This window comes from Alosa pseudoharengus, unplaced genomic scaffold, assembly GCF_046254945.1.
Source record: "Alosa pseudoharengus isolate Yale_2024_CS ecotype anadromous, Long Island Sound unplaced genomic scaffold, YU_APseudo_1.1 YU_APseudo_1.1_scf_7, whole genome shotgun sequence".
In the NCBI taxonomy this organism is placed as follows: domain Eukaryota; kingdom Metazoa; phylum Chordata; class Actinopteri; order Clupeiformes; family Clupeidae; genus Alosa; species Alosa pseudoharengus.
Genome location: NW_027468859.1, coordinates 40,021,862 through 40,048,342, shown reverse-complemented (window position 1 = coordinate 40,048,342; position 26,481 = coordinate 40,021,862). Strand labels below are relative to the sequence as shown.

The 26,481-nt window shown below is 38.5% G+C and overlaps 1 protein-coding gene across 1 annotated transcript in view; it reads right to left on the bottom strand.

Moving 5' to 3' along the window:
• Positions 1 to 26,481, bottom strand: part of ino80 (INO80 complex ATPase subunit) — a 61,980-nt gene that overhangs the window by 28,309 nt on the left and 7,190 nt on the right. The window contains exons 2-19 of the mRNA XM_076273345.1: positions 22,202 to 22,382; positions 20,581 to 20,741; positions 20,423 to 20,484; positions 20,175 to 20,318; positions 19,947 to 20,061; positions 19,314 to 19,516; positions 19,179 to 19,232; positions 17,098 to 17,301; positions 16,648 to 16,846; positions 14,037 to 14,104; positions 13,741 to 13,950; positions 11,406 to 11,486; positions 10,915 to 11,010; positions 8,309 to 8,368; positions 8,085 to 8,227; positions 6,131 to 6,215; positions 5,892 to 6,009; positions 2,494 to 2,579 (exon numbers count right to left, since the gene is read on the bottom strand). Of these exons, the coding sequence (XP_076129460.1) occupies positions 2,494 to 2,579; positions 5,892 to 6,009; positions 6,131 to 6,215; positions 8,085 to 8,227; positions 8,309 to 8,368; positions 10,915 to 11,010; positions 11,406 to 11,486; positions 13,741 to 13,950; positions 14,037 to 14,104; positions 16,648 to 16,846; positions 17,098 to 17,301; positions 19,179 to 19,232; positions 19,314 to 19,516; positions 19,947 to 20,061; positions 20,175 to 20,318; positions 20,423 to 20,484; positions 20,581 to 20,741; positions 22,202 to 22,344 (2,232 nt within the window). The 5' untranslated portion in view covers positions 22,345 to 22,382. The remainder of the gene's footprint in view (positions 1 to 2,493; positions 2,580 to 5,891; positions 6,010 to 6,130; positions 6,216 to 8,084; positions 8,228 to 8,308; positions 8,369 to 10,914; positions 11,011 to 11,405; positions 11,487 to 13,740; positions 13,951 to 14,036; positions 14,105 to 16,647; positions 16,847 to 17,097; positions 17,302 to 19,178; positions 19,233 to 19,313; positions 19,517 to 19,946; positions 20,062 to 20,174; positions 20,319 to 20,422; positions 20,485 to 20,580; positions 20,742 to 22,201; positions 22,383 to 26,481) is intronic.

Here is a 26,481-nt window from a genome sequence, read left to right as displayed (position 1 = left end):
TCCTCTCGTGAATGATCCGCCATTTAACTTTAACAGAGCGGAGCTCAGCCCTATCTAGAGCCGTCTTGTGCTGGTGTGTTTGCACTTTACCACGCTGGTCGGGGAAACAAATAAACAAACTCGTTAGTGGGACGAGTACATAAGTAGGCCTAGTTCTAAGTTGTGTTTTAGTATTATATTTGCATTACTTTAGCTTGGGTTTTGTATTATTACTTAGAAATATGCTAACCATTCATGCTTCAGTTCCAGACAGGTCATCATAATAAGTTATTAAAACCTTCGGGGCTAACGCCTTTCATTTCTGCTGCAGCAGGTTATGCGCAACAGAGTAGACGGACATAAGATACAGTCTGAGGAGTTGCAGCTTTATTCAGTTACCCGCAGTTGAAACTAAACCTAAGTTTCCCTCACAAACTCTGATTTGGTGGCTATACTGTAGCTTATTCCAAGCTGAGCCGTTTATGAGCGTTTAGTCCTAAATGAAAACGATTCAAACTCTCTGGCCACTCACTCGCAATTCACTTACGTCAGGTTTACTTAAAGGAGCCACTAGGGCTGTCACTTTACGTTCGAAAATCGATTGCACAATCGATTGGACCAAACAACACAAGTTTCGAAAACTAAAATAGAGAATCGATTTTAACCAAATATGTACAGTATTAATTTTAAACGAAATAAACAAATAAAAAAGATAGATGTAACAAAATTCACAAACAAGAATATAAGAATATAAAAGAATTCCGAAGTGCAGTAAGTATTGCGAAAGCTAAAAAGAAAATTCCCACCAATTTTACGCACCGGGAAAAGCTGTTTCAATCAGCTGCTATGCTGCTCGTGTTTTGCCAAAAAATGGAGGACAACGCGATCAACCTGTGCAACATGTAGAGAGACGAGTGATAGGCCCTAATAACTTGAGGAGATGTGGAAGTACTTCGGATTTTTGGTATATCAAACTATGGAGAAGAACAAAGCGGTATAGGCTACGCAAACTGTGCAATCGAGTTCTACGTTGAAGCCTGCAGTCATGTCACTGATGTAATGGCAGTCCACTCGGCTTACTGGTTTTCGAGAATGTTGTACTTCTGTTTGTCATTGTGCACGAAACTTCACGCCAATAAATCATCAGAAATATTGCTGGCTTGCGTCTACAAGCGCCCTCTTTACGTTCGTCCTAATGCCTGTTAGTTGTTTGTGGATTGGCCTATATTTGGCGTTGAAAATAGAAACGTCTTTAGACATAAAAAATCGATTTTACAATCGATTCAATGAACACTTATGTCTCAAAAATCGAACAGGATTTTTTCACAAAAGTGACAGCCCTAGGAGCCACACATACTGTAGGGCTAGGCTACTGTTATGTTGTTGACTGCCGTACTATTGAGAACTATTATGAGTTCTGTCCATCATTTGGTGGTAGGTAAAATTACTGCAATAAAATTATGCTTATTAAATGCTTTCCCCAAATCACTTTTCACAATTTTTTTTCAAGAGTAATATTATCGGTTATCGTATCGGTATTGGCAACAACAAACCAATAAATATCGGTTATTGTTATCGCCCATAAAATACCATATCGGTGCATCTCTAGTGTAATGGATGCCAGCTAGCTTAGCTGTGATTGTGGAACGTTGGTAAACCTCACGTCCCGACACCTCAAGACTGCTGCTGGCATGCAAGCTAGTAGCCTGGGCTTTTAGATCAACTGTCAGCACGCTTGCCTCCCGATCCGAGGTGCTGTTGTTCGCGGGTTCAAGTCTGGGCGTGTGCAGGGCTGAATCGTGAAGGTTCAACACAACGCAGGTTACACATGCAGGGGTACCAATAATTGTGGGCAATGTGTTTTTGTTAAAAATATTTATTTCTTTATGAGGTATTTTTTTTTTCTCAGAATAAATTAGCTTCCTGTCAAGGTTGGATTTGTCCTCATTTTTGTCCTCATTGTGAAATTACAAGACATGACTTTTTAATACCTGTTTTACTCACAGTTACTTTACCAAGTGCCGATAATTTTGGAGGGTACTGTACTAGTATCCAGTCTTGACCGAAGCACATGTAATAACTTTCAGTACTCCTGACCCATACCAATCCATACATACTATACAAATTAGATGTATCTACTGAGTTTGTTTACTTCCCTCCAACCACACTGGTGAAGTGCAGAGCTATAACCAACACACCAGCCATGCACAAGTATTTACACTCAACAAAGTGTATGCCACTTGCATAGGTTAGATGAGCTATAGTTTCAAAAGAGTATCATTTGTGTGAGGGCAATAGGATGCGTAGATTCAACACAGATCCATAAATCTTGCTAGTTTTACATGTGGCGAAGTCAGCGGTGTCAAGGTAGCAGCTACACTACTATGCTTTAGTGGAAACAGTGTAATTAAGTAGCATCGGTGCTAGGTACCAGAAAATATTAAATGAGTAAATGAGCATAGTATCGGCCTGATACACAATGTTGCTATCAATATTGGTGAATCCCTTAATTACCTTATCCGACAACTCGTTTTCCACATCCTTCTTGATTCGTCGGAGCATGAATGGTTTAAGGATCATGTGAAGTCTGGAGAGCTGGTCTTAAATATAAAGGAAAACACAAGAAACACAATTATAAAAGCTCATACAACACAGCACACAGGGTCAAAACACATACGCATCAATCACACAAAACAGGTGATAACAATACAGTATGAGAAAACACCTCCGACGTCTTGTATTTTCCTGTGTGTGTGTGTGTTTGTTTCCCTTTGTTTCCCTCTGACCAAAAGAAGAATGATCCAATGAATTCCTGTCATTGTTTGTGTTAGGGGTGTTCATAATTCACTGTTTGACCGATAACTGATTAGGGATGCAGCGATTAGTCGACAAAGTCGATAATGAAAATATGTCGACAAAGAATTTATTGTCGATGCGTAACATAATAAAGTCTTTGGCTACTCCACGCAAATGTTCAATAAGTATAGTATATATACTCTTTTGATCCCGTGAGGGAAATGAATGATGGCACAACAGAGAGAGAGAGTGTTGGTGAGGCCAATACTTTCAAACATGTGGGAACATTTTGGTGAAATAAAGCAACAAAACAGGTTGAATTCAGACTGTTATTTCACAGCAGACGGGGATGAGCATCTCAAACGCGAGCACCCTGGAGTCATGATGTAGCCCAGTGTTTCCCAAAGTGTGTGCCATCAAGATGTTGCAGGTGATCCACGAGAGGTAGCCTACATTATTATTATTTTGTTATTTTACATTTTGTAATTAAGGTTGAAATACTGAAAAAGTTCATGATTAAATATCTCCAATTCAAAAGTAGCTAGTTTATTCTTCAAACTGACATTCATTTGATGTTGATCCGGAACATATTTGATGGGGTTGTCATTGATGGATTATTAAAATCCCATTACATAAATGATAAGGAAATTCTTTATCATAGTCTCGTCTCAGAATTGTGAATAAATGTTTGGGTGGGCCGCAGAAGATTTTCAGAAAAATGGGCCTCAGCAATCTTTAGGCTGATCTAGCCTACTCCCGATGCCTACATTTTGGCGAGTAACTATTTCAAAGACTGTTGGCCAACTGACTATAATGTTATATTGTAGTGTTTATGTTAGCTTACCTGGCGGAAAAAGTCTCAATGATGATTAGTTTGTGAACGCTATCATGCTACAAGTGTTTATTCTGCATTTAGTATCCAAGAACTATAATGAACTATGGTGGCCAACTATGATAAACTATGGTGGCCTTAAATTTATAAACCTAAATATAATACAGTTTTCTGTTTGGATCTGTCTATTTTAGCAGTACAAAACACATTATTGGCATATTTGCACATTATATTTTTGTTGGAGTTTAATTATTAAATTAATTGATTTCAATTTGGATTCATTTTGTATAAATGTTACAAATATATTTGATCAAGCTAGCAAGCTTAGATTTCATATTTATCTGGTTCATTAGTCATTATTTTAATCTACTATGGGAATGTATTTATGTTGAGGCAGAGACTGGACAACAGTGTGACATTCATGGGGCATAGACTTGAGCAGGAAAGGTAAAACATGAACTGGAGCCCAGAATAGAAGCCTGTAGAAAGCAGGGATGGTGGGCGTGCCAGAATTAATCATTGACTAATTGAAAAAATAATCAACAGATTAGTCGACTACCAAAATAATTGCAGCCCTATAACCGATAAGAAGAGTTTTAACTGATTAATACTATAAGTTAAAAGGCTAAAAAAAGAAGTGCAGTGTGGTAAATGCACACAATGTGGATGCCTATATGAGAGACAATCTCCCTTAATGCATATGAATCCTTTCGACCGGTGGAGAGCTAATCAGACAAGTTTCCCAAGGCTGGCCACTAGGCATTATCTTTGCATACCGGGGACATATTAGTGGCACCTGAGCAGGTATTCTCTGCAGCGCCTCTCACAATCAATAGACTGCGCACACAACTAACTCCACAGCTGGCATGCTCAGTGCTCTAACATACTTATATATTACAAAGTGTGCCTGTCTAGGCTCCTTGCTGTTAATAGGCCAGAATTTAAACATATTTTCCATCTAACACAAAATATAGGCTTCCAGACCTGCTGTTAAAGCGCATTTGTGTTGGAGGATTAAATGTTAGTTTCGGTTTGAATCTGTTTTGTTCACCACGCAAGCAAAAAGTCTGGCAACTTCTTACTCATTATTAACATAAGTTGTGAATTGTTTCCACTTGAAAAAGAAAATCACTTCTAATTTCTAACACGTTTTTTTTATTTATGTGACAGTCTCTTATTTGTTCTAAATGGGCCTATATTTACAGTTAACGGTGAGTAGTCGATTAAGGAGTGTCGACTATCGGTGACAAAAAAATCCGAAATGGACTTTCAGTTCCAATACAGCTGATCTGAGTTAACTCAATCAACACAAAGTTTGTTCTCTTGGAGTTCACAGCCCGATGACTATAAAAAGCCATCATCAGTGGAACTCCATTTTAGAAGCACAACATGTACATTTTCAGAGGAAAATTTAACACAGTTGCAGACTTCAGTGAAACTGGTGATTTCCCATGTCATTGAAAAATATTCTTTGTGATGTAAAAATTATCGATTATTGTTCTTCACTGTTTTATATTTAAACTCTACATTTTCCGCCGCAAAAAATAATTAACGCTTACAGCACAAACAATGATTTTATGGCACAAACCAGCATAAACTGTAATAGGATGCCCTAGGCCTACTATTATTATTATTATTTACTGTGCCAGTCAATGAGTCAGTTTTGGGGTTTTTTGCCTTTATTGTGATAGGATAGTGAGAGACTGACAGGAAGTGAGTGGAATATAGAGATGGGGTGGGATCAGGAAATCACCCAGGTTGGATTTGAACCCAGGTCCCCGTGCAGTGGCGGTCCTAGCTTGCATGATGCCCTGGGCAACCACCCCCCTGAGCTGCCCATACTGACCATATGAGAAACCGCCCCTGTCCCCGTGGGCAGCACACATATGCTATTAGTTTACAGGTGGGAAAAGTGGTGACATATTTGGATACTGAAATTTAATTTCAAAATGGTAATGATTAGTCATCAGGGGATGGTGGCACATCTATTTGGGATCTAAAAATCCATTCTGGGGGTAATTCAGCTTTGCATCGGACCAGACTAGAAAGAAATACTGGGTTTGTTAAAAAAAACTGCTTCGGCGCGGCAACTGACCCAAAGTTCAGTTCCTAACTGGAACAGAAAGCTCAGAGTTTCCCCTCAGGGTTAACAAACTCAGATTTTTAACAAAACCCACTTCCTGGAATACCCCCCACATCTAGCAGTTAGCTCATAGACCGTATATATATATATACAGTCTATGAGTTAGCTAGCTTCATTTTTGAAACAAAACTTTTAACTCACTCTCATCGATGGCAGACTTATTCTCTGCGTGGCTTTCGATGTCTTTTGAGAACCACTCATTGAATTCCTCATGCGAGTCAAACAAAGTGGGCATGATGAAATGAAGAAGGGCCCAGAGCTGAAGACAGAATACTTATTATTATTATAAATATTATTATTATAACTATTATTATTATTATTATTATTATTATTATAAGCACAGGAAATACACACAGTCTTAAGACTACAAAGGGTCTCACCTCAGCCATTGTGTTCTGAATGGGAGTTCCTGTGAGTAAAAGTCTATTTCTGCACTGGAACTGTAAAAGTATCTTCCATCTTACACTGCCAAACAGGGAAGAAAAAAATCATCATTACATCAGTGTATTTCAGCAAAATGTATGTTTCTGGGATGTATACATTTCTAAAGGCCAATCCTTATCAGACTTCACCAGGCCAAAGGAAGTCTTAAAACCTTGTTCAGACTGCCAGCCAAAATCCATTTTTTGGCATATGGTATCCAGATTGTTTTTTGAAAGTCTGGACAGCAAAAAAACACATGACAAAAGACAAACAAATTTTGCAGATCAGATCCAAACTGAGGCGACTGCTCTAAGAGTACAAGGGAAACCCAGCCTCCTCTGAAATGTCACTAAGAAGAGTTCCAATTAAATTTGTTGTATAGTATTTACATGACCTAACTCTCTTATTCCAGATCAACATTTTGCGCTAGAATCGTTACGATGAAGATAAAATATTTTCTCATAGAAGCCTGTCAAAGTACGACCCACTTATCCATTGACGCTCAGCATCTCTGGGTTTCAATGGCACTTGAGATTATTATGCTTTGTTTTCAGTGTGGTAAAGCTTCTGTATGATGATTGGAGGATCTCTCAAAAGGGCTGGACCTCTTTTAGACATCATGGCAATGAACACGACTGACACTGATTTAAAATGAAATGTCATCATCAGAGGTATTCAAGATCAATCCATGCAGTGTGTTGAAGTTCTGGGGCAAGCTGCTGCATATTTTATTATTTGCTAGCAATATACTATTTCCATTTGTACATACTGTAAGTAAAATTGCAGATAGTTCTTAAGTTTGGTACTTTGATTTCAGTCCAGTAAAGGTCGTCTGTGCGTTTCCATTAACCCTGAAAATGCGCAAATCTGAAATACGAAATGAAAAAGGAGTAATGGAAACCCTCGAATATCGCAAATACTCACAAATATCGCTGAGAAGTTTTTATACTCGCATGAGGTGGTTTTTCAGCACAAGGTGAGTCACATGACACTAAACACATCCAAAATTGTGGCACTTTTCATGTGGTCTAATGACAGGATTATATTTAGGCTTGGTTCAAGGTGAGAACATCGGTGCAAATATTAGTCTACTCTAAGCAATAACAAAATGTGTGCATTTATAATGTTAACTGTTTTGACAAACTACGCCCTCCCAGAATTGTCATTGTCTAAGTATAAGGGTTTTGATATTTTCACTCCCTTTACATTCTGACCCCCTCATTTTAACTAACACATTTTTGGATAGATGCAACTGATAAACTCAAAACTTCAAAACTTGTCCAATTTTGGAAGATCCATTGCCATGAAATGTCATGAAATGTTCATTGAAATGTATTGCGAGAAGATAAAACTCACATTTAGTTGCATTGCATCACTTAATGGAAACACTGACCATTCGCAATTGTACTTTGCTGAATTTAACAAATACCGCTTTTATTTTGTGCAAAACTGTAATGGAAATGCAGCTTATGGTAAGCTAGGATGTAGGGAAATCTAAACAGCTAACTGCAAAATGACAGACTAATGTTGTCAATCGATCACTAATTCTTTTTCAGAAACAATGTACCTTTAGAAGGAATCCATCACACATTTGCACTGCTGCAACTAAGCCTCCCATTAGATCAAGAGTGCCTCACTTAAATGCTGATATGGTAGTTGAGTCAAGGTGTAGGAAATACTACGTGGTTTCTTTGGGGTCATCAAATATTAGTATCACTGGTATATACTGCTGTCTGTTTTCACTTGCAATTCAAGTGCAGGTCACGGTAACGAATATTGAGACTTTTGACCCAGGCTGCACATTTTGCACATCATGGGGAACATAGGAAAGAAGCTTCCACTCCATCATTCTCATGTAGATGGCCTTGGAATTTTGGGATATGGCAACATCAGTTGCAGATTTTTCATTACCTTGTGCTACTCTTTAAGGCCTGGGCCTCATCCAGAACCATGTACTGCCACTTCACCCGCTGGAAATACTTGACATCTTGTACCACAAGTTGGTAGCTTGTAATGACAACGTGGAAGGGGGCGTCCTGGGTGTACAGAGTTTTCTGGAAGAACACAGGAAATATTAAATAATGTGTCTGTCCAAATCCTTTCTATAGGATATTACATTAGTATTTGTGACCTACCTGGCTCCAGAACTTCCTGATGACTTTTCTGTCATGGGGATTACCCCAGTATGGCAAAACCTAAAGAAATAAGAGCAATTAATTAATCACTGCTAAAGGGGAAATACATACTGTTTAATTTGGACGAAGATGACAAAGATGACTCAGAATAATCTTCCCTCCCATATTAAATCCTGCTCCACCATTGACAATTTTAAGTCCTGTTTAAAAACATATATTTTATTCTCTTGCTTTTAGTTCAGACTAAATATATGTTTCCCCCCTCCTTTTATATTTTATTTGTTTTTAATACCATTGTTATTCTGCCACTTTGAGTTAACTCAATTAGCATTTGCATTTTTGTTTTTCATTTGCATTTTTGTTTTGTCCACATTGTCCAAAGTGACTTACTAAATAAAACAATACAATTGTTAACAAATAACACTTAAACACTTTTGACAACTCATCACAAAAAGTTGATAAGACTGCATTGAGGAAAATAGCAATAATAACAATGTCAATGCAATATCAACGATCAATAATGAAAAACAAAACCCCATAAAGACCATACATATACAAACCATAACTAAGAACCACTTAAGCTGAACAGATACGTCTTTAGAACCCTCTTTTTCCTGCATTCTGATTGGCTGGCAGAATCCTGCGTTCTAATTGGCTGTCGAAATCCAGCATTCTGATTGGCCGCAGGGGGTCCCATGGTGGAATTCAAGCAAGGCTAAAGCTAACTCCACATTGACTCGCTCTTCCTAGCCTTTTTCTCGCCAATGTTCACTCCTTGGCGAACAAAATACATGGCTCTAACACCATTGTCAAGTTTGCGGACGACGCTACAGTGATTGGTCTCATCAGCAACAACGATGAGACGGCCTACAGGGAGGAGGTCCAGCACCAATCCAGCACCAATATCGTGGTGCACTGACAACCTGGCTCTCAACACCAAGAAGAGCTCATTGTGGAGCTCATTGTAGTCTAAAGCTAGCACACACACCCCTATTCTCATCAACGGGACTGAAGTGGAGCGTGTCGCCAGCTTCAAGTTTCTGAGTGTCCACATCTCTGAGGACCTCTCTTGGACCATCAACACCTCTACCCTGATCAAGAAGGCTCACCAGCGTCCCTTCTTTTTGAGGAGAGTAAAGAAAGTCCACCTGTCTCCTCAGATCCTGGTGAACTTCTACCACTGCACCATCGAGAGCATCCTCACCAACTGTGTCACAGTTTGGTATGGCAACCGGTCTGCTTATGACCGAAAAGCACTGCAAAGGGTGGCGAAAACTGCACACATCATCAGTTCCTCTCCCCTCCATCAAGGCCATCCAGAGCAAGCGATGCTTGCGTAAGCATCATCAAAGATTGTTCTCACCTCAACCACAGACTGTTCAGCCCACTCCTCTCCGGGAGGCGTTACAGGTCTCTCCGCACTCGAACCAGCAGGACATCCCCAGCCCCCCCACTCCCCCCCCTAGACATTTGCCATTTGCACTACCCTATCCCATCCATAGTGTTCTAACCATTTATTTACAAAATGTACAAATACACTTATATATAACCATTTTCTACTGCTCTTCATACTATTCATCCTGAACATACACTTATTCTTTCTACTCTTATAATGTTACTGTTTCTGCACTACAAAGGTACTGTTACCACACTGCATATAGCTGTACATTCTGTACATATCTGTCTATTTTTCATTGTTCATATTACATAGCTATATTTATTATGCTCTTATAAGGTAACTGCTAATACACTGCACATATTTATATTTCATTTATATTACTCTAAACCACCTTCTGTAAATCAACTGTATACTACTGTCTACACTGCACTGTCTATGCACCACCTGCCTATACTTTGTATATCACATTGCACTTTTCTGCTTTTTTGTACTTCTGGTTACACACAAACTGCATTTTGTTGTCTTTGTACTTGTACTCTGCACAATGACAATAACGCTGAATCTAATCTAATCTAATATCCTATTATATCTGAAAACAACAGGAGGATAGCGGTTTCAATTCTATAATTAATTTACATTATTTTCAATAAATTAAGAATATGTTTCCTTTTCAAAGCTGTTCGCAGCTAACCTGGCCCTAGCCAGATGAATGTCGTTCCGCTTAGCTCCGCCTAGCTTCACTCACATCCATCTGGAACCTCTTCCATTGAGAGTGATTTCTCCAACCAACTTTATGGTTTAGCCAATCAGGACGCAGGGCGGGAGTTTCATAGATGTGACATAGCGTAGAAGCGACTGTGAGACTGTTATCAGCGTCACGGGTTGGCTTCGATGTGAGTGAATAAGCCACTTGTCCGTCATCTATTGACGTGCTACTTCAACCAATCATATGCAAGCATTTTTTGATTAGGTCCAGCCTTCTGAAGCAACACTTCAATGGATCGGTTCCAGATGGATGAGGAGCTAGGCGGAGCGAAATTCATCTGGCTAGGGCCAGGTTAGTTCGCAGCTACAAGTAGAGAACATTTTTTCTCCTATGTCTCAAGAATGACAGGTATATTTCACGACATAATTGCAAGGTGAGGAAGCAGAGATAGGGACAAGGAAAAGGATTATGAAAAAATACTACACAGATCCAACTTCTTACCTTGAATTTAGGCACAAAACGAGAGAATTCCTGGTGCCAATTATTGAGAGTTGAGGCAGGTGAAATTATGAGGAATGGTCCCCAAATGTTGTCACGCTACAATTGAACAACATAACAAGATGCAGCACAGACACATGTGTGAGTGTAGCAAACAAGAAAGCAGACAGAATTGAAATCATTAAGACATGAAAACTCACAAAATAATGACACAAATATGAATATCAGTATGCTGGTATACTGGTTTAGGTTTATAAAGCGATAGGTACAATTTCAAAATAACAGGACCAAAAATACAACAAAAAACATCTCATAATTCCAACTTTTTTTCTCAGAAAGCTCCAAATTATGAACATGTATGTTTATAAATTATACTATACTTATACTATACTATATACACATACATATATAAATGTTTCTTCAAGCAGTTTCTTCAAGTTAACCACTGAAAACCAGTAAATGTTGACCTATTATGTGAAAATGGACAGGCATACCTCTGCAAGGTGAGCCAGCAGAGCAATGCTCTGGACTGTTTTGCCTAAACCCATCTCATCTGCAAGAATGCCATTGATGCCCTGTAGAAAAAGGGATTTAAACTACTTTAATGATATTTCAAAATAAATATACAGCAGCTTGGGAAAGTATTCAACCCCTTCGAAGTCATCACCACATCAGTCACAAAATATACACATACACATGCGGCTTCTACAATCATTTTATACAGAAAAATCACAAGACCATTCAAGTACACTGGGCATAGGTATTGTCTACTCTGCTTAGTTATTTAGGAAGGACATGCGGGTGTCTGCTAGCCTGGCCCGCCTATCTACAGTGCTGTGCATAAGTTAAGACACCCATGCTAAAATTTACTAAAAAGAGGAATAACAAATAATCTTTTGGAAATTGATCTTAATGCCTTAATTAAAAAATTAGGAAAAATCGAACCTTTCAAGGTTGTATCAGCGATGGCGGGGATAAGTCACTTCTGTTGATGTTCAAACAAAACAGAGAGCTAGCTCGCTACTCCCTCCCGTGCAATTACAACTCTCCTAAACGCGCATTTCGTCGGTTATTGGTTGAAACACTTTATTTTGCCTTTGAGTGGGTTGCCAACCCTTGTTGGTAGCAATTGTTTTTGTGTACAGATCTCGGAGCCTAGGCTGCCTACAGAGACACGTTTTTTTTGACGGCCTGCTTGTGGGGCAGAGAGCTAGCGGATTGTTAGGAAAGATTAGATGAATGTGATCATTTATGTTTGGGCCTTTTTTGGGCCTGAAATCGCTGATACAACCAATTAAATCGCTGATACAACACCAATTTTCTTTGTGAATAAATCATGTATCGTAAATAAATGTTATTCCTTCAAATACAGGGGGCATAAGTAAGGAACCCCCTATGTTGGATTCCCATAGAGGCAGGCAGATTTTTATTTTTAAAGGCCAGTTATTTCATGGATCTTGGATACTATGCATCCTGATAAAGTTCCCTTGGCCCTTGGCCACATGAAGATATTAACCCTATGAGCCCTAATCTATTTTCAGGGCATTCTCACTACCTTTAGTTATAAGTATTTATCCTGGTCATTGTTGGTGCCAATCACACATGCTATATATTGTTTTTACTCAAGTAAAAGTAACAAAGTACAGGCTCAGAAATGTACTTACGAGTTTAAAAGTAAAACGTATCCTAGCCTCGGACTATTTTACCAGTTGTTTCTGTTAAAAGAAGCGGACTGTAGACTACAATGTTATTCCAATTTAACAACTGTAACTCCTTAACAACTATGTCAATGTCCCTAATACATTTCATAAAAAAACCACCAAGCCAATGATGTACAAACATTCTGGGGTGCGTTTCCCAAAACCACAGTTGCTAACCTGTTAGCAACTTAGTTGGTTGGCAATAGGAAATTGTCCTCCAGTCTAAGATAGGGCCAGAAATCTATCTATAAGGATATATAAAACCATTATCATTGTTATGGTCTTGTTGTTGCACATTTGACACTAAAGCAGTCAGTGAAAACATGCACATCAGTGGACTGCTTTACTAATGCAAAATTGCAAACAATTACAATGACGCATGAGAAATACTTCCTAAAACAACAGTAATTATAAGGATGCCATTTAGGGGAGGAAATCACAAGTTTGATTGATTCAAACTGATGATTTTCACCCCTATGAATGATTCGATACAATTTCCCCCGCCCCCCCAAAACCTCCTGTCAGTAGCTAGATGCTTTCGAATTTAACATGGTTTAAACTCATATGTTGCAGTAGAAACAGTAGTAACATTAATTAGATAGATAGATATATAGATAGATAGATAGATAGATACTTTATTGATCCCCAGGGGAAATTCAAGGTTCAAGTTGATACAGTGTATGTCTCCACCATGGAAGCTAGCTAAAAGATGGCATAATTTTTTAGATGTTCATCATGGCAGAGCCAGTGAAAAGACCAAAAAGATGGTTGTGAAATATGCACCCCAAAGCTGTAGGGGACCGCCGAAGAGAAAAATGTGACAACAAAAGTGAGAAATCGGCTGGAGTTACAAAACGGCCCTTTAAGTATATTTTGGGGGCTTTTTGCCTTCTTTCAGATAGCGAAGAGTGAAAGGGATCAGCGGAAGAAAGAGATAGGGCAGGATCTGGAAATTACTGCAGGTCAGATCCAAACCCGGGTACCTGAGCACGCCTGCACCACAACCCTCCTCTCTTTAGAGAAAATAGTTTCTCTTTAAATGAACAGTGTATCATTCAGGGTGCTAACCAGACATTTAATAATACCACAAATGGAGTTTACCTATGGAGGCATATGACATGGAGGTTACCTGCTCATAAAGGTTAGCTAGCCAATTCATGCCTTTCAGCTGATAACCCTTCAGCTTTCCATTAAAAATAGTGGGCTGCGGAATGTCTTCCTCTGCACGAATCGATGGGTTGGCCAAGCTATAGCTTTCTCCAAATCCTGAACCAGATATACTGGCCACATGGAGAGATGCAGAACGACTGTCCTTTGCCTCCTCATCAAATAATCTGGTCTGCAGTAAAAAAAAACATGTGAAAATTCATTGATTTGATTTTAAGACAAAAACAATTTATAACACATGAGGCTTTAACAACATACCCTGGTCTGGTGGATCTGATAGGCTTCTTTGGCATTTCTCAGAGCCTGTGCCTTGTAGTATTCACAGTCTGTGAAGAGGCAAATAAAATGAATATGAAAAATACATACAGTTGGTGTTATACAACGTTCAACATGCTCGCAACGTGCATTTCCATTTTTTATTGTTGAAATATATAGTTTGTAATTTAGTGATGTTTACATGTATAGGCAATTATATTTAAATATTTAAAACATAAGTCCGGCAGATTTCCTGCATGTCCGGTATTCCGGAATATTAACAGACATTTTGTCCGGTCAAAAAAACAGTCTAGCATAATCTCTGTTTTGAAATAGGGCGGTAATTTTCAAGAGAAGAGGGATCTCCCCGCTTTCAGAGGAGCAACACATAAGCTGATTTCCAAATGTCTGGAATGACATTGAAAAAGAGAGAGAAACTAAAAATGTATGTTAAATGTTCTGCTATAATATCTGCTTCCAGTTTCAAAAAAGAGAGATCAAGACCGTCAGGGCCAGCTGATTTCCTAGGGTCAATTTTAGTGCTGCCGCGATTAGTCGACGTAATCAACCATGAAAATTAGTCTACGGCAATTTTTTAGTCGATGTGTCATTTTACTATTGACCGCCTATTTTGATCTCCCAACTCTTGAGAAGTACAATGACTGTCTTTGAATGTTAAACAGGCTACTTAGACTTTGGCAGTAATGTTTTAAACCCGCATGGACGCAAGTGTAAACGCCTTGAATCCATGAAATGCCTGCTTTCAGCGTAATTCATTATTAAAGGATAATTCCGATAATTTAGCACTTTGAGTCCCTTTTCTGGTTTGTTTTGGATGAAGTGGTGGACACCGAAATTTTGACGATGCGTCCTATCTCGACTTTCTGACTCGTTTTTAATTTGACTGGCTGGCTATGGGCATGCCCAAACATGTCCTTAAAACAACCCTTACCGTTAATTTTTAAAACTCTGCAACTCACCGAGTGGTTAGTGATGTTCGTTGATGTTCCAAAACAAGTAGCGAAATACAGTTTCTGTTGTGTTTTATTTGCCATTTTGTAAAATCCCATTGATTTCTGTTGGAAGACTCATTGCTCCTTGATATCACTGCACTACCGGAAACGGAAAGGGGGTCTGTTTACGGTTGTAGGCTTTCCCCCGCGAGACCTTCTTTTACTGTCTATGCTTCAGACTCAAATATTGAGCGGAAGTTTATACACGGTTGTGAGGTATCTGAAAAAATAGTTCCACAATAGCAAATAACACGGATTAAAATCATACATTGAGCTGATATATTTGTTTTTTAATAATCAATGAACACCACCACTAACCACTCGGTGAGTTGCAGTTTTGAAAACGTTAAGGGTTGTTTTAAGGGCATGTTTGTGCATGCCCATAGCCAGCCAGTCAAAGGCGATTCAAAACGAGTCAGAAAGTCGACACAGGACCCATCGTCAAAAATTTGGTGACCACCACTCGAGTTCATCCAAAACAAACCAGAAAAGGGACTCAAAGTGCTAAATACCGGAATTATCCCTTAAGAAGAGCTAAGCAAGGGGAGATAAGCTAAGCATAGTAGCCTAGTCCAGACTCGGTGTGGTATACTATAGCCAAATGGAAATGCAGATACTTACGCTTAGATTGTTAATACATAATGTTTTTGAGCAGTTAACTTTATGAGCTTCTAACAAAAGTAGGCTGATATTGATGTGAAGGTTAAGGTGAAAGCCTTTTTAAGTTATTTATATTGTTTACATTTCTAATTGTTTATTTGGTAACATTTAAGTTATTTATATTGTTTATGGAACAGGTGACATTTTATGTTTTGGCCCTTCCATTGAGTTAAAAATAAAATGGACACAACAAAATAACAAACACTTGAATTTTTTCTAAGTTAGTCGTTTAGATTAGTCGACTAAACGTAAAAATTAGTCGAAAGATTAGTCATTAGAAAACTAGTGGTTAGTGGCAGCATTAGTCAATTTCTTTAAGAACTGCAGAAAAAGGTATGCATTCAGTCAAGTCTATACTTGTCCAGAGGGGCAGGTAAACCAGAGAAGCAGTCACTAAGTGGGGAGACATAAGGATGGGAAGCTTTGTCCGGATAGATTTGGTCAAATAGATGACCTGCCTTAATGAAATGATTATTAAATAAATTAATAATATAATTTTTATTTCAGAATAGCTGAGCATGCTGTACAATATGCTGAGGGAACAGGGTGTGTTAGGGCAGAATCACATCAACAAACTCATAGTGAACATGAATACTTGAGTTACCATATCTCAAGTATTCACGTTCACCATGTTGAGTTTGTTGATCCTAGCTGCGTGAGAAAACAAGTCTTAACGAGTAGCTTCTGATGGTGTCGAAAAAGTTAAGAAACATTCAATTGACTAAAAATTACAACGTAGTTAGTTAAACTTGCATTAAGGCAGGCACATTTGACTGCAATTGACTGCATGCTAACTTTTTACACAGTCATTCATGTGTAAAAACTGCCACCAGAGCTGAGGCCAGTTCAAGAAATATCCATTATAGTATTATGGATATACATCCATTACATACATTGACACGTATCATCCTGTCTAACAGTCAAGGTAGATCTCTTCTTACCATAATCTTCCTGGCCCATGTTCACAATGACCCCTCCACCAATATCAATTTGCCTCTGGGAAGTCTTGTCCTCCAGTTTCTTCAGGATCTCATCTTGGGTGCTGTGCCCTCCTGCCAGGTTCTGTTTGCTACCAATAAAGTGAGCATATAGCTCTGTCTGTGTGATGAGGAAGTTCAGCTTTCTCTGCTGTCTCTTTGCCTGCAAATACACATCATAAAAGCCCGGTAGTAGCGGATTCTGTATGTAGACAGTGATACACTATGTACCAAGGAGCAGGTTAATTTAAAGTCAGAAAGACTGTGTCACTTGTAATGAATGACTGCAGAAGAATAAATGACCAAAACGATTGAATTCACGAAGTACAGGGCCAGTTAAATCCATAAGGCCAGTATAAGTCCAGTGTTGGTGTTTGCACTGATACACACTGCTATGAAATCTGTTGAGCGTACCTCTTTCATCTCCTCATCAAGTCTGCGCTGCTCAAGAGCTTCTTTCTCGGCACGCTTGCGGTGCTCCTTCTCAACCTTCTCATATTTCTTCCAGTAGAGCAACATTTCCTTGGTGAGCCGACGGGCACGTGGCAGAGTCTCTTTGCAGTTCTTTTGGGCCTGGATAGCAGCGCGACGTACCTCACGCATGCACTGGTGTGCCAACTGAAGTACAAAAGAATGTGCACAAAAACGCAATCAAGCACCCACAAGAAACTGAGGCAAATTTTCCACCACTTACATTTAATACTGGTAGTTGGGTTGAACACTGTGGAATAAAATTACATATAACTATTTGGCTAGTTAAACTTCAATATCTTACTGTATACTGTGGACCTAATTTAAGGGCCTTTGCCTTTTTGGGATGCACCACAAAATGGAGACGCATGCTCCCTGCACAGAATAATTTAATTTTAGCTTTACTACAGGGCAATTCCATGGAAAATTGACTTTTTGTCACATCCATAATGCCAGTGAAATGCCTTGGCATTTGTATGATGTGAATGATAACATTCATTTTTTGTGCATTTTTTTCTCATGTACATTCTTCAGCCAAAAATAGCAAATGCTCAAATTTCATGTAATCATTCACATCATACCATACCATCACATTTTATTGGCATTATGGATGTTACAAAAAACATAATTTTCCATGGAATTGTCCTACAATTATGTTTTATTTAGATTTAGATTGCACTGCAAAAACTCCTAGAATTCTAGAATCTAAATTAGATAAATAACCTAAAATCAAGTGAATACACTACCGTTCAAAACTTTGGAGTCACTTAGAAATGTCCTTGTTTTCATCATTAATGTTGTAAATGACTGTTGTAGAAAGAAATGGCTGATTTTTAATGCAATATCTATATATAGTATACAGATGCCCGTTATCAGTTCATCCAATGTTCCAAAGGCACATTCTGTTTACTAATCATTTTAAAAGGCTAACAGAGAAAAAAATTGGAGAACCCTTTTGAAATTATGTATGGGCATTGGGTTGCTGATAATGGGCAATGTAGATATTGCATTAAAGATAAGCCATAGCTTATCATCAAAAGATGAAGCAAACCCTTTCGCGTGTGTGTTGGGGAGTGCAATGTTCCAAGAGAGTAGGGAAGAACTAACCTGACCCTAGCCAGATGAATTTCGTTCCGCTTAGCTCCGCCTAGCTTCACTCACATCCATCTGGGACCTCTTCCATTGAGAGTGATCTCTGCAACCGACTTTATGGTTCAGCCAATCAGGACGCAGGGCGGGAGTTTGATAGATGTGACATAGCGTAGAAGCGACTGTGAGACTGTTATTAGCGTCACGGGTTGGCTTCGATGTGAGTGGTTGAAGTAGCACGTCAATAGATGACGGACAAGTGGCTTATTCAATCATATGCAAGCATTTTTTGATTAGGCCCAGCCTTCTGAAGCAACACTTCAATGGATCGGTTCCAGATGGATGAGTGGAGCTAGGCGGAGCGAAATTCATCTGGCTAGGGTCAGGTTAGGGAAGAACTGGCACAATCGTAACACTTTTCTATTCTCTCTGTTCAAACTTGATTTACACAAATAGACACACGATAGACTTGAAAGCTGTGAAATTTGGCCAGAAAGGAGTCATACATGTTTAGTCCATGTACTCCATGAAAGTTGGAACAGAATTAAAAAATATGTTTTTATTTGTTAAGAATTTAACTTAACAGCAACATGTAGCCTACCTTTGCTACAACCTGACGCAGCCATTTAAAAAGTGCAGTAGCCTACCGTTGTAACAGTAGCATAAGCGTCATGAATGTAACAGTCCTAAAATCATGATGGCCTTGTTGATAAACTGCTTATTTCTTTCATGTCTGAAGCATTTGGTCCAGTGATCTTTTAAGTTGTGATGAGTGTAATTGGGTGTGATCGTGGTACAAAATTCATAATCCATACACTCGCAATTTCTCGCTTTTCAACTGTGGTAAGAAAAAATCCATACCGTCTCAGCCCTAGTTATCACTGACAATATAACAATGGCAACGGCAATGAAGAAATGCACCAGAACAGTTTTACCTTTTTGGCATTAGACAGAACAAAGTTTTTCGCTGATGCTTTCTGTTTAAATGCCTGGAATGACAGATACAGATAAAGATCAGTTTCACTTTTTGGTTATTTAGACAAATCGTTTAGTGTCGATCATGTTTTTACCTTTGGGTTCTCTTTTTTTGCAATGGTAAGCCAGACTTTTCGTCTCCTTGCATTTAGTTGCTCAATGGTTAAGTGCTTCTTCTTAGACAAGGGAAGAGGAATATCATGAGTAAACTTGGCAAAGATTTTGGTGACATATGGCCGTCCTTCTGCACAGAAGTCATCTCCCCTTTTCTTCTTCTTCTTTACCTTTTTCAGTTTTGCTGCCAGAGGAATAGAAACTATTAGTCCTCTGTTCTCCTTTCCACCTGTGTCTTCTCTATTATAGATTAATGTTTTTTTTATACATTTTTTTTATAAAATACTGGCACATGGGCCCCTAAACTAGCCTGGAGATTCCAGACCCAAATCCGAAAGATTAAGGGTCTGGCCGCAAATAATGTAATGGCCGCGGCACCAAGCATGCATTTGAAAATCTCACTGCACGTAATTGTTTAACACTATACAACCAATATTTACTGACTGATTCCAGACTTCGACGCAAAACACTACAACAAGCAAAGTTCTTTTGTTTGTACTTCAATGTCTTGCCCATTATGTTGAACTAGCAAATTGATTTTGTCTAGTTATTAATTTAGCTTTAGTTAGACTTAAGACTTTGCCTATCATTAAAATTAGGGCCCATGGTCTTACATTTCTTTTCCTCCTTGAACTTCTTCTTCTTTGGCCCATAAAGTTGTCGCTGTTGTTCATAGAAGGGGTCATGGGAGGAGAGAAGACCTGTACTGTAATACTGATATTGCTGCAGCTGTGGTAACACAAAGGTGAGAAAAATTATTTTTAATATTAAATTTACATTTAATTATTTTATTTCCTATTCACTATTAATCGAAAAACAGCAAGTATTTGTGCATTTCTCACCTCACGGTCTGAATGAAACCTGCTCTGATGGAGTTTGGTGAGTTTGTGGAGCCGCAGCATGTCTTGTAGCTCTTCATGGGACATAGAGAAGTCTGAATCACTCAAGTCAGACTCTGAATCAGAATCGTCTCCTAAGAGAATGCCCTAAAGAAAGAAACAGTGTACACCACTTAAAAAAAACACACACATGCCAAATATTGGACTTTACGCTTCCAGGCCTCACAGTAGAACATTTGGACAATACACACCTTCAACCACTTTCTGCTCTTCTTCAGCTTGGAAAAATTGTACAAACTTCCTTTATTTTGCTCTGTAAAGAAGGCCATTAGAGTGGCAGTCAGACACAGAAACAAAATTATATTTAAAAAAAAACTTTAAGAACATCTGATTCGGAAAATTAACTAACCTAACAGCACAGCTCCATTCATTGGGCTGCTTTCTGTCAACCTGGTCCTTCTCCCACACTCTGTGAGGTCTGCAGGCTTTTCTTTGATTGCCTGGAGAGGAGCGTGTGGGTTTGAGGCCAAAAGAGAGGGCCCCTCCGCCAAAGAGTCATCACTGTCCTCACTGAAGCATAACAAATAACCAAGTTTACCATATATTACAATGATCAAACATTACTTGCTCTGGTGTATAATTGCTAACACTATTAGAAGTGCATTCTGTGACCAATAAAAAAAAAGACATGTGTTGACAAGTGTTGAAGAAAACATATTGACAATGACAAGCTATACCTTTAATGATTGCAGTTTACATTACACTCATTTACATTACACTCATCCATGTAAACCATGGGCCAACAGACACGACAATCTACAACCCCACAACAGAAAAAGTTGGGACGTTGTGTAAAATGCAAATAAAAACAGAATGTGATAATATACAAGTTTCGTAAACCCAAATTTAGCAGCTAAAAAGACATGGACAACATATCAAAAGTTGAAAATAAAAATTTGGACTATTTCATGGAAAATATATGTTAATTTTGAATTTGATGCCAGCAACATGTTTCAAAAAAAGTTGGGACAAACGCATGTTTACCACTGTGCTGCTTCACCTTTTCATTTAACAAAATTCTGTAAATGTTTAGGAACTGAGGATTTACTAGAGTTTTGAGAATTAAATGTTGTCCCTTTACTCCCCGATATAGGATTTCAGTTGCTTAACAGTATATTCTTAGTCATGTTTTTCATTATGCACCTAATTTGACAAATCTGGACTGCAGACAGGCCATCTTAGCACCTGGATTCCTCCTCTTCCTCTATGGAGAAATGCTATTTAAATATGTGCAAAATTCATGTTGGCATTGTTTTCCTGAAATATTCAAGGTCTTCCCTGGAAAAGACATTGCCTGGATGGCAGTATATGTTGCTAGCTCAAAACCTGTATACATCATTCAGAATTGATTGTGCTTTGCCAAATGTGCAAGATGCCCATGCTGTAGGCACTAATGCTCCTCCACACCATAGATGTTGGGTTTCAAAGTGAGCACTAAATCAAGTTGGATAGGTTGGATACTTGGATAGGCCCTCTCCTATTTAGCCCAGATGAGTCAATGAATTCCAAAAAGAATGGCAATTTTTGATTGGTCTAACCACAGGACCTTTTTCCATGTTACCTCAGTCCATTTTAAACAAGCTCAGGCCCAGATAAGACAGTGGTATTTTCTGTGTCATGTCTCAATACAATTCTAGCTTAAGCTTAAGGCGGGGATCACATTAGCCAGCGGCAAGCTGCAGGTTTCCTATTGTTCTCTATGGTTTGGCAGCGGAACGGTGGCAACGTTGGCGTAACGCTAGCGTTGAACAAGCTGAGCGTTGAACTTGGTTCAACTTTCAAAGCGCAACGGGAGCGTATTCAATTGACAAACCGTTTGTGTTGCTTAGGAACGAGATAAAACTTATTATGGTCTGAGCGTTGCATTACGTTTGCCGCTGCCTGATGTGATCCTCGCCTAAGTGAATTCAATTACATCACACTTATTATTTTCACTATGAGCGAAATCTTTAGAAAACTCTATAATTTACCTGGAAATGTCTCCATTAAACGTATTGGCTGTTTGCTGCAAGAAGGAATCCAATCTCAGTGACCGCTCCAGGTACTGCATGTGAACCGGCTTGGCCAGCTTTGGGCAGGCTGTGGGGTCTGTCTCATCTTGCTGAGAGGCCATAGAGATGCACGACGGTCCATATAGGGCACAGACACTTACTGCAATAGTTGGAATTTCATTAAACAGATCATTTATTTAATAAAAAATCTACAAATCTAGAACAGCTCATACATACTTCATACATCACACATTACCTCAACCTTTTGAAAGTACAATTAACCTTGTAGAAACATTCTTAATGAGAAACATGTACAGCCAGTTTAGTGTTGTGCAATAAAAAACAGTGGAGTCAACAGATCAAATTGCATTATCTATTCCTTTTTCTTTTCTACCCGAAGCTACCAAGGCAAACAAAATTACAATGTGCATATTGTTTGTTTGTTTGTTTAATTTAAGGCCATTTCCACAACTAAGGCTATTTAATGGCCAGAGCACTGTGTGTTATAGAAACTTAAATATGTTTACAATGTGCATAGTCTAATGTCAGAAACATGTCATGTGCATCAAGGTAATTATGTACACAATATCAGTTAGCACTGTAGATATTGTACAAACTTGCTTCCTGTCAAATTAACTGCAAACCTGAGAGCAATGCAGGCTGTGATGGATCTGGTCTGTCACTGCTTACAGATTTATGTATCTTAAAATATGCATTAAAGCGCGCATATAAATGTAACCCGAAGTAATAAAAGTTAATTCTTAACAAATATTTCAGTTGTTCTTCAAATTTCATGCGTTTAAATGCAATGAAGGATCTGAAATGGTGAAATGGTAAGCACTGATTTCTTTCTGTTATTTATTTTCTTACACTTTTAAAGGAGAAATCCGGCAAATCTACACATATACTCCGTTTCCCGAGGTGAACGAGTACTGTCGATACAAAACAATAGGTTTTACCTACCTCGATTTGCTACAGAAAGGCCCTCTAACGAAGCAAGGCAGCATCATCGCTACACTCTGGGAACACGTCTGAGTTCCCATTTACATACCCACAGAGTATAGCGCTGTAGCTGCCTGGCTGCATTAGCTGCTGGCTATAGCGACTCAAGCTAGGTAAAACCGATTGTTTTCGGGGTTTTTTCGTACCGACAGTACTTCGTGAGATCTATGTGAAAACTAGCCGATTTCTCCTTTAGTCATAATGATCAGTGCTCATTTATTTTATTAATTGTCATTTTATTGCCATTGCAACTGGAATTTTCAACTTCTACAGTACAGGAGTATATTATTATACGGCTCTTCAAAATGCTAGTAGAACGTTCTGTTAACTTAAATGGGATTTCCAAACATTCTACGGTAAAATATATTCATGTAATTACCACTGAAACATTACCACTGTCAATGGCAACTGGTTTTGTGCTTCTTATTTACGTCTTTCATATCACTCCGCAAGTAGTTCTTGCAATGGAACTTCATTCAAAAGTGAAAGCAGACATTTCTAAAGAATGTTTGATTCAAGTTCAGCATGTGTTTTGAACTATTTGTTTCTCAGCAAAAGCCACGAAAAACGGTAACAAATAAATGTTAAGACACATATCATGTGGAGTTTATTTTTTCGTTTTTGGAAGTAACCGTATAATAAGTGGGATAATGTATGGAACGCCGGTCATTGTCCAGTTCGCCCTGTCAGGACTTATTTTCCCGAAAATAATCAGCGTTCCATACATTATCCATCCATTCCATACATTATCCCTTACATAACTTCTGATGCACTGTCTGATGCACCTCTCCTTTAAGAGACAGAGGGTTTTAAAGTAATAAACAGAAGGACACATTCTGCTTCAACCTAGGCTTTTTTTACCTTTACTTTTTATGTTGTTCACTTTTACTTTAGGCCGCTTGTGCAACATTTTCAACTTAATAAAACAGATTAGAAATCATTGTGATGGTTAAATAACCTATTGTGGCGAGAATGGCAGCTTTCCTTGCTCCCCTACTGTCTCCTAGCGGAAAACCAGGTATTTGTTGGTACCCACAAAGGTTTTTGTTTTGTTTGGTTATGTTGCTGATGGGATCATAAACAGCCACATCAATGAAGAAAACTGAATTAAGAGTTTGTTGGTATTGCTGTGTTTCCCACAAATTCAACACTGACCGCCACACACAAAAAAAAATTCTTGTCCAATTTAAATTCTGTGAAGTTCTGTTTAATTGTGTGCCCTTGCACTGCTATGCACACCTCTAACTAAACCCGCCCCTCCTCTGTGTGCTCACCAATTAAAATGCTATTGTGCAGGATTTTTTTTTTACAGTTTATGAAGACAACAGGCTAAAAAACACTATTAAATCCGATTAGCATCATGACCATACTGAGCAAATCTGATCAAAACTGTTCAAGCATACTGAGCAAATCTGATCAAAACTGCATTCAAGTTAACTCTGGTAAGTTCTTGTTACAACGCTGTCTATAGAGCTGCACAGTCCCGCCCACAGCCAAAATGCGGTTAGGTGCCGGAAGTAAGATTCCCATTCATTTGTCCCATTGACGTTTTGGAAAAATCCGTATCTAAAGACTTTTACAGCACGTCTTAGGCTAACCAGATACGGCATAACTCATAAGCATACAACATATCATTTTGAGTGAAAAAACGAAGAGAAAATCCAAAAAAAGTCAAAGGTACAAGACTGTGTACATATTTTCATTTCCGAGCGAAGGAACTACTCATCCCATAAACCACCACGTATCACTGAATAATATAAGCAAGGATGAAGCGGCGCGAATATATTGCCATTTGAACACCAGCGATAGCACACGAACCCTTTCCTCCAAACAGTGATTTTTATATAGTGAATGTGCAGTTAATCGAAGTTATTTCAGGAGTAATCGTGTAAATAATAGTGTTTTGATATTGAATTTTATATTTATCATCGTGTATTTTATATCGTGTGTGTGTGAAAGCGGTTAACGTTAATGTTAACGTTAGCAACATTGTGTCTTTGTATCTTCCCACAAGGTGTTTAGGTGCTCTGAACATGATAACCAAAATTATTTTTTAGAGTTCTAATGTCTGCTGTTGAGATCCTGAAGGAATTTATTTTCTGTTCATTGTTTTTTGTGAGAGTGTTTCTACTTATCTCAGTAAGGAAAATAAATCAAGAGCCTATGTTGAGTACAAATATGTCTTCTGAAGGCTTAAACAGAGCCCAGACAAAAACTCCAATAAAATTTGTATCAACTTTTAGGGACAGCTATGACCGTGCAGGATTATCCAGACCAAACGTGACGATTTTGCTACATACTATTCCTATTTATGTACCAGCATGCAAAATTTGAGACTCCTACATGGTTTAGTTCTTGCGCTGTGGGCTTGTGAACTTTGACAAAAAAAAGAGCCCGAACAAAATCGTCACCCCCTCCCCCTGTAAAACTGTCTGTAACTTGGAAAGTATTGATCTTACATAAGAGTCATTTTATAGTGTGTCTCCTGGGTAACATAGGTACACCTGGTAATTTTTTCAGAATTTTTTGAGACCTAAGTGCGTGGGCCCTGGTTGAATTGACGTGGAATGACCCGCAGGATAAGTGTAACTGCAGCTTACTTTTAACTTTCTTGACTTGTGTTTGCTCAATCCAGATGTAACTCAAGAGGGCTTGTCCCCAGGATATTAAGTAGACTGTTAGTTTGAAATGTCACACTATTTATAAAAGGTCCATCTCCAAGTTTTATTCAGTGTTACAGACTGATGGACAGCTAACACAGCTATAAGCAGGCTAGGTGTCACAAGTAGAATGTCAATACAATGGAGCTCAATCTAATCAGAGCATCCATAGGCTAAGCATAGGCCTACTGCACAGTGTGTAACCAATAGACTAAGCAACAGTAGGCCGAATACCTGCATTATTTGTTAATTCATTAATGTCTGAATTATTTATTTGTTATTTGTAGTATTCACCATGGAATCCATTACATGTGAAATATGGAAATAAAAACTATTAAAACGATTTTGCACTTTTTTTCACACACTATTTATTTGAACAAATTTCAGGAATTCTGAAATGGCTACGGAACACAATGTGTTCTGTGTCCTTATGATGTACAATAGCCTACTACCTAGCTGAAGTACTGGCCACTACAGCAGCCTATTTAGTAAATGTAAGTGGTTATCTACAAGCTGACTAAATAAACAAACAGGTAGGTTAACTAAGTAAGGTAAGATAAAACAAAATAGTATGCATCTACCATGTCTGAGACTGAC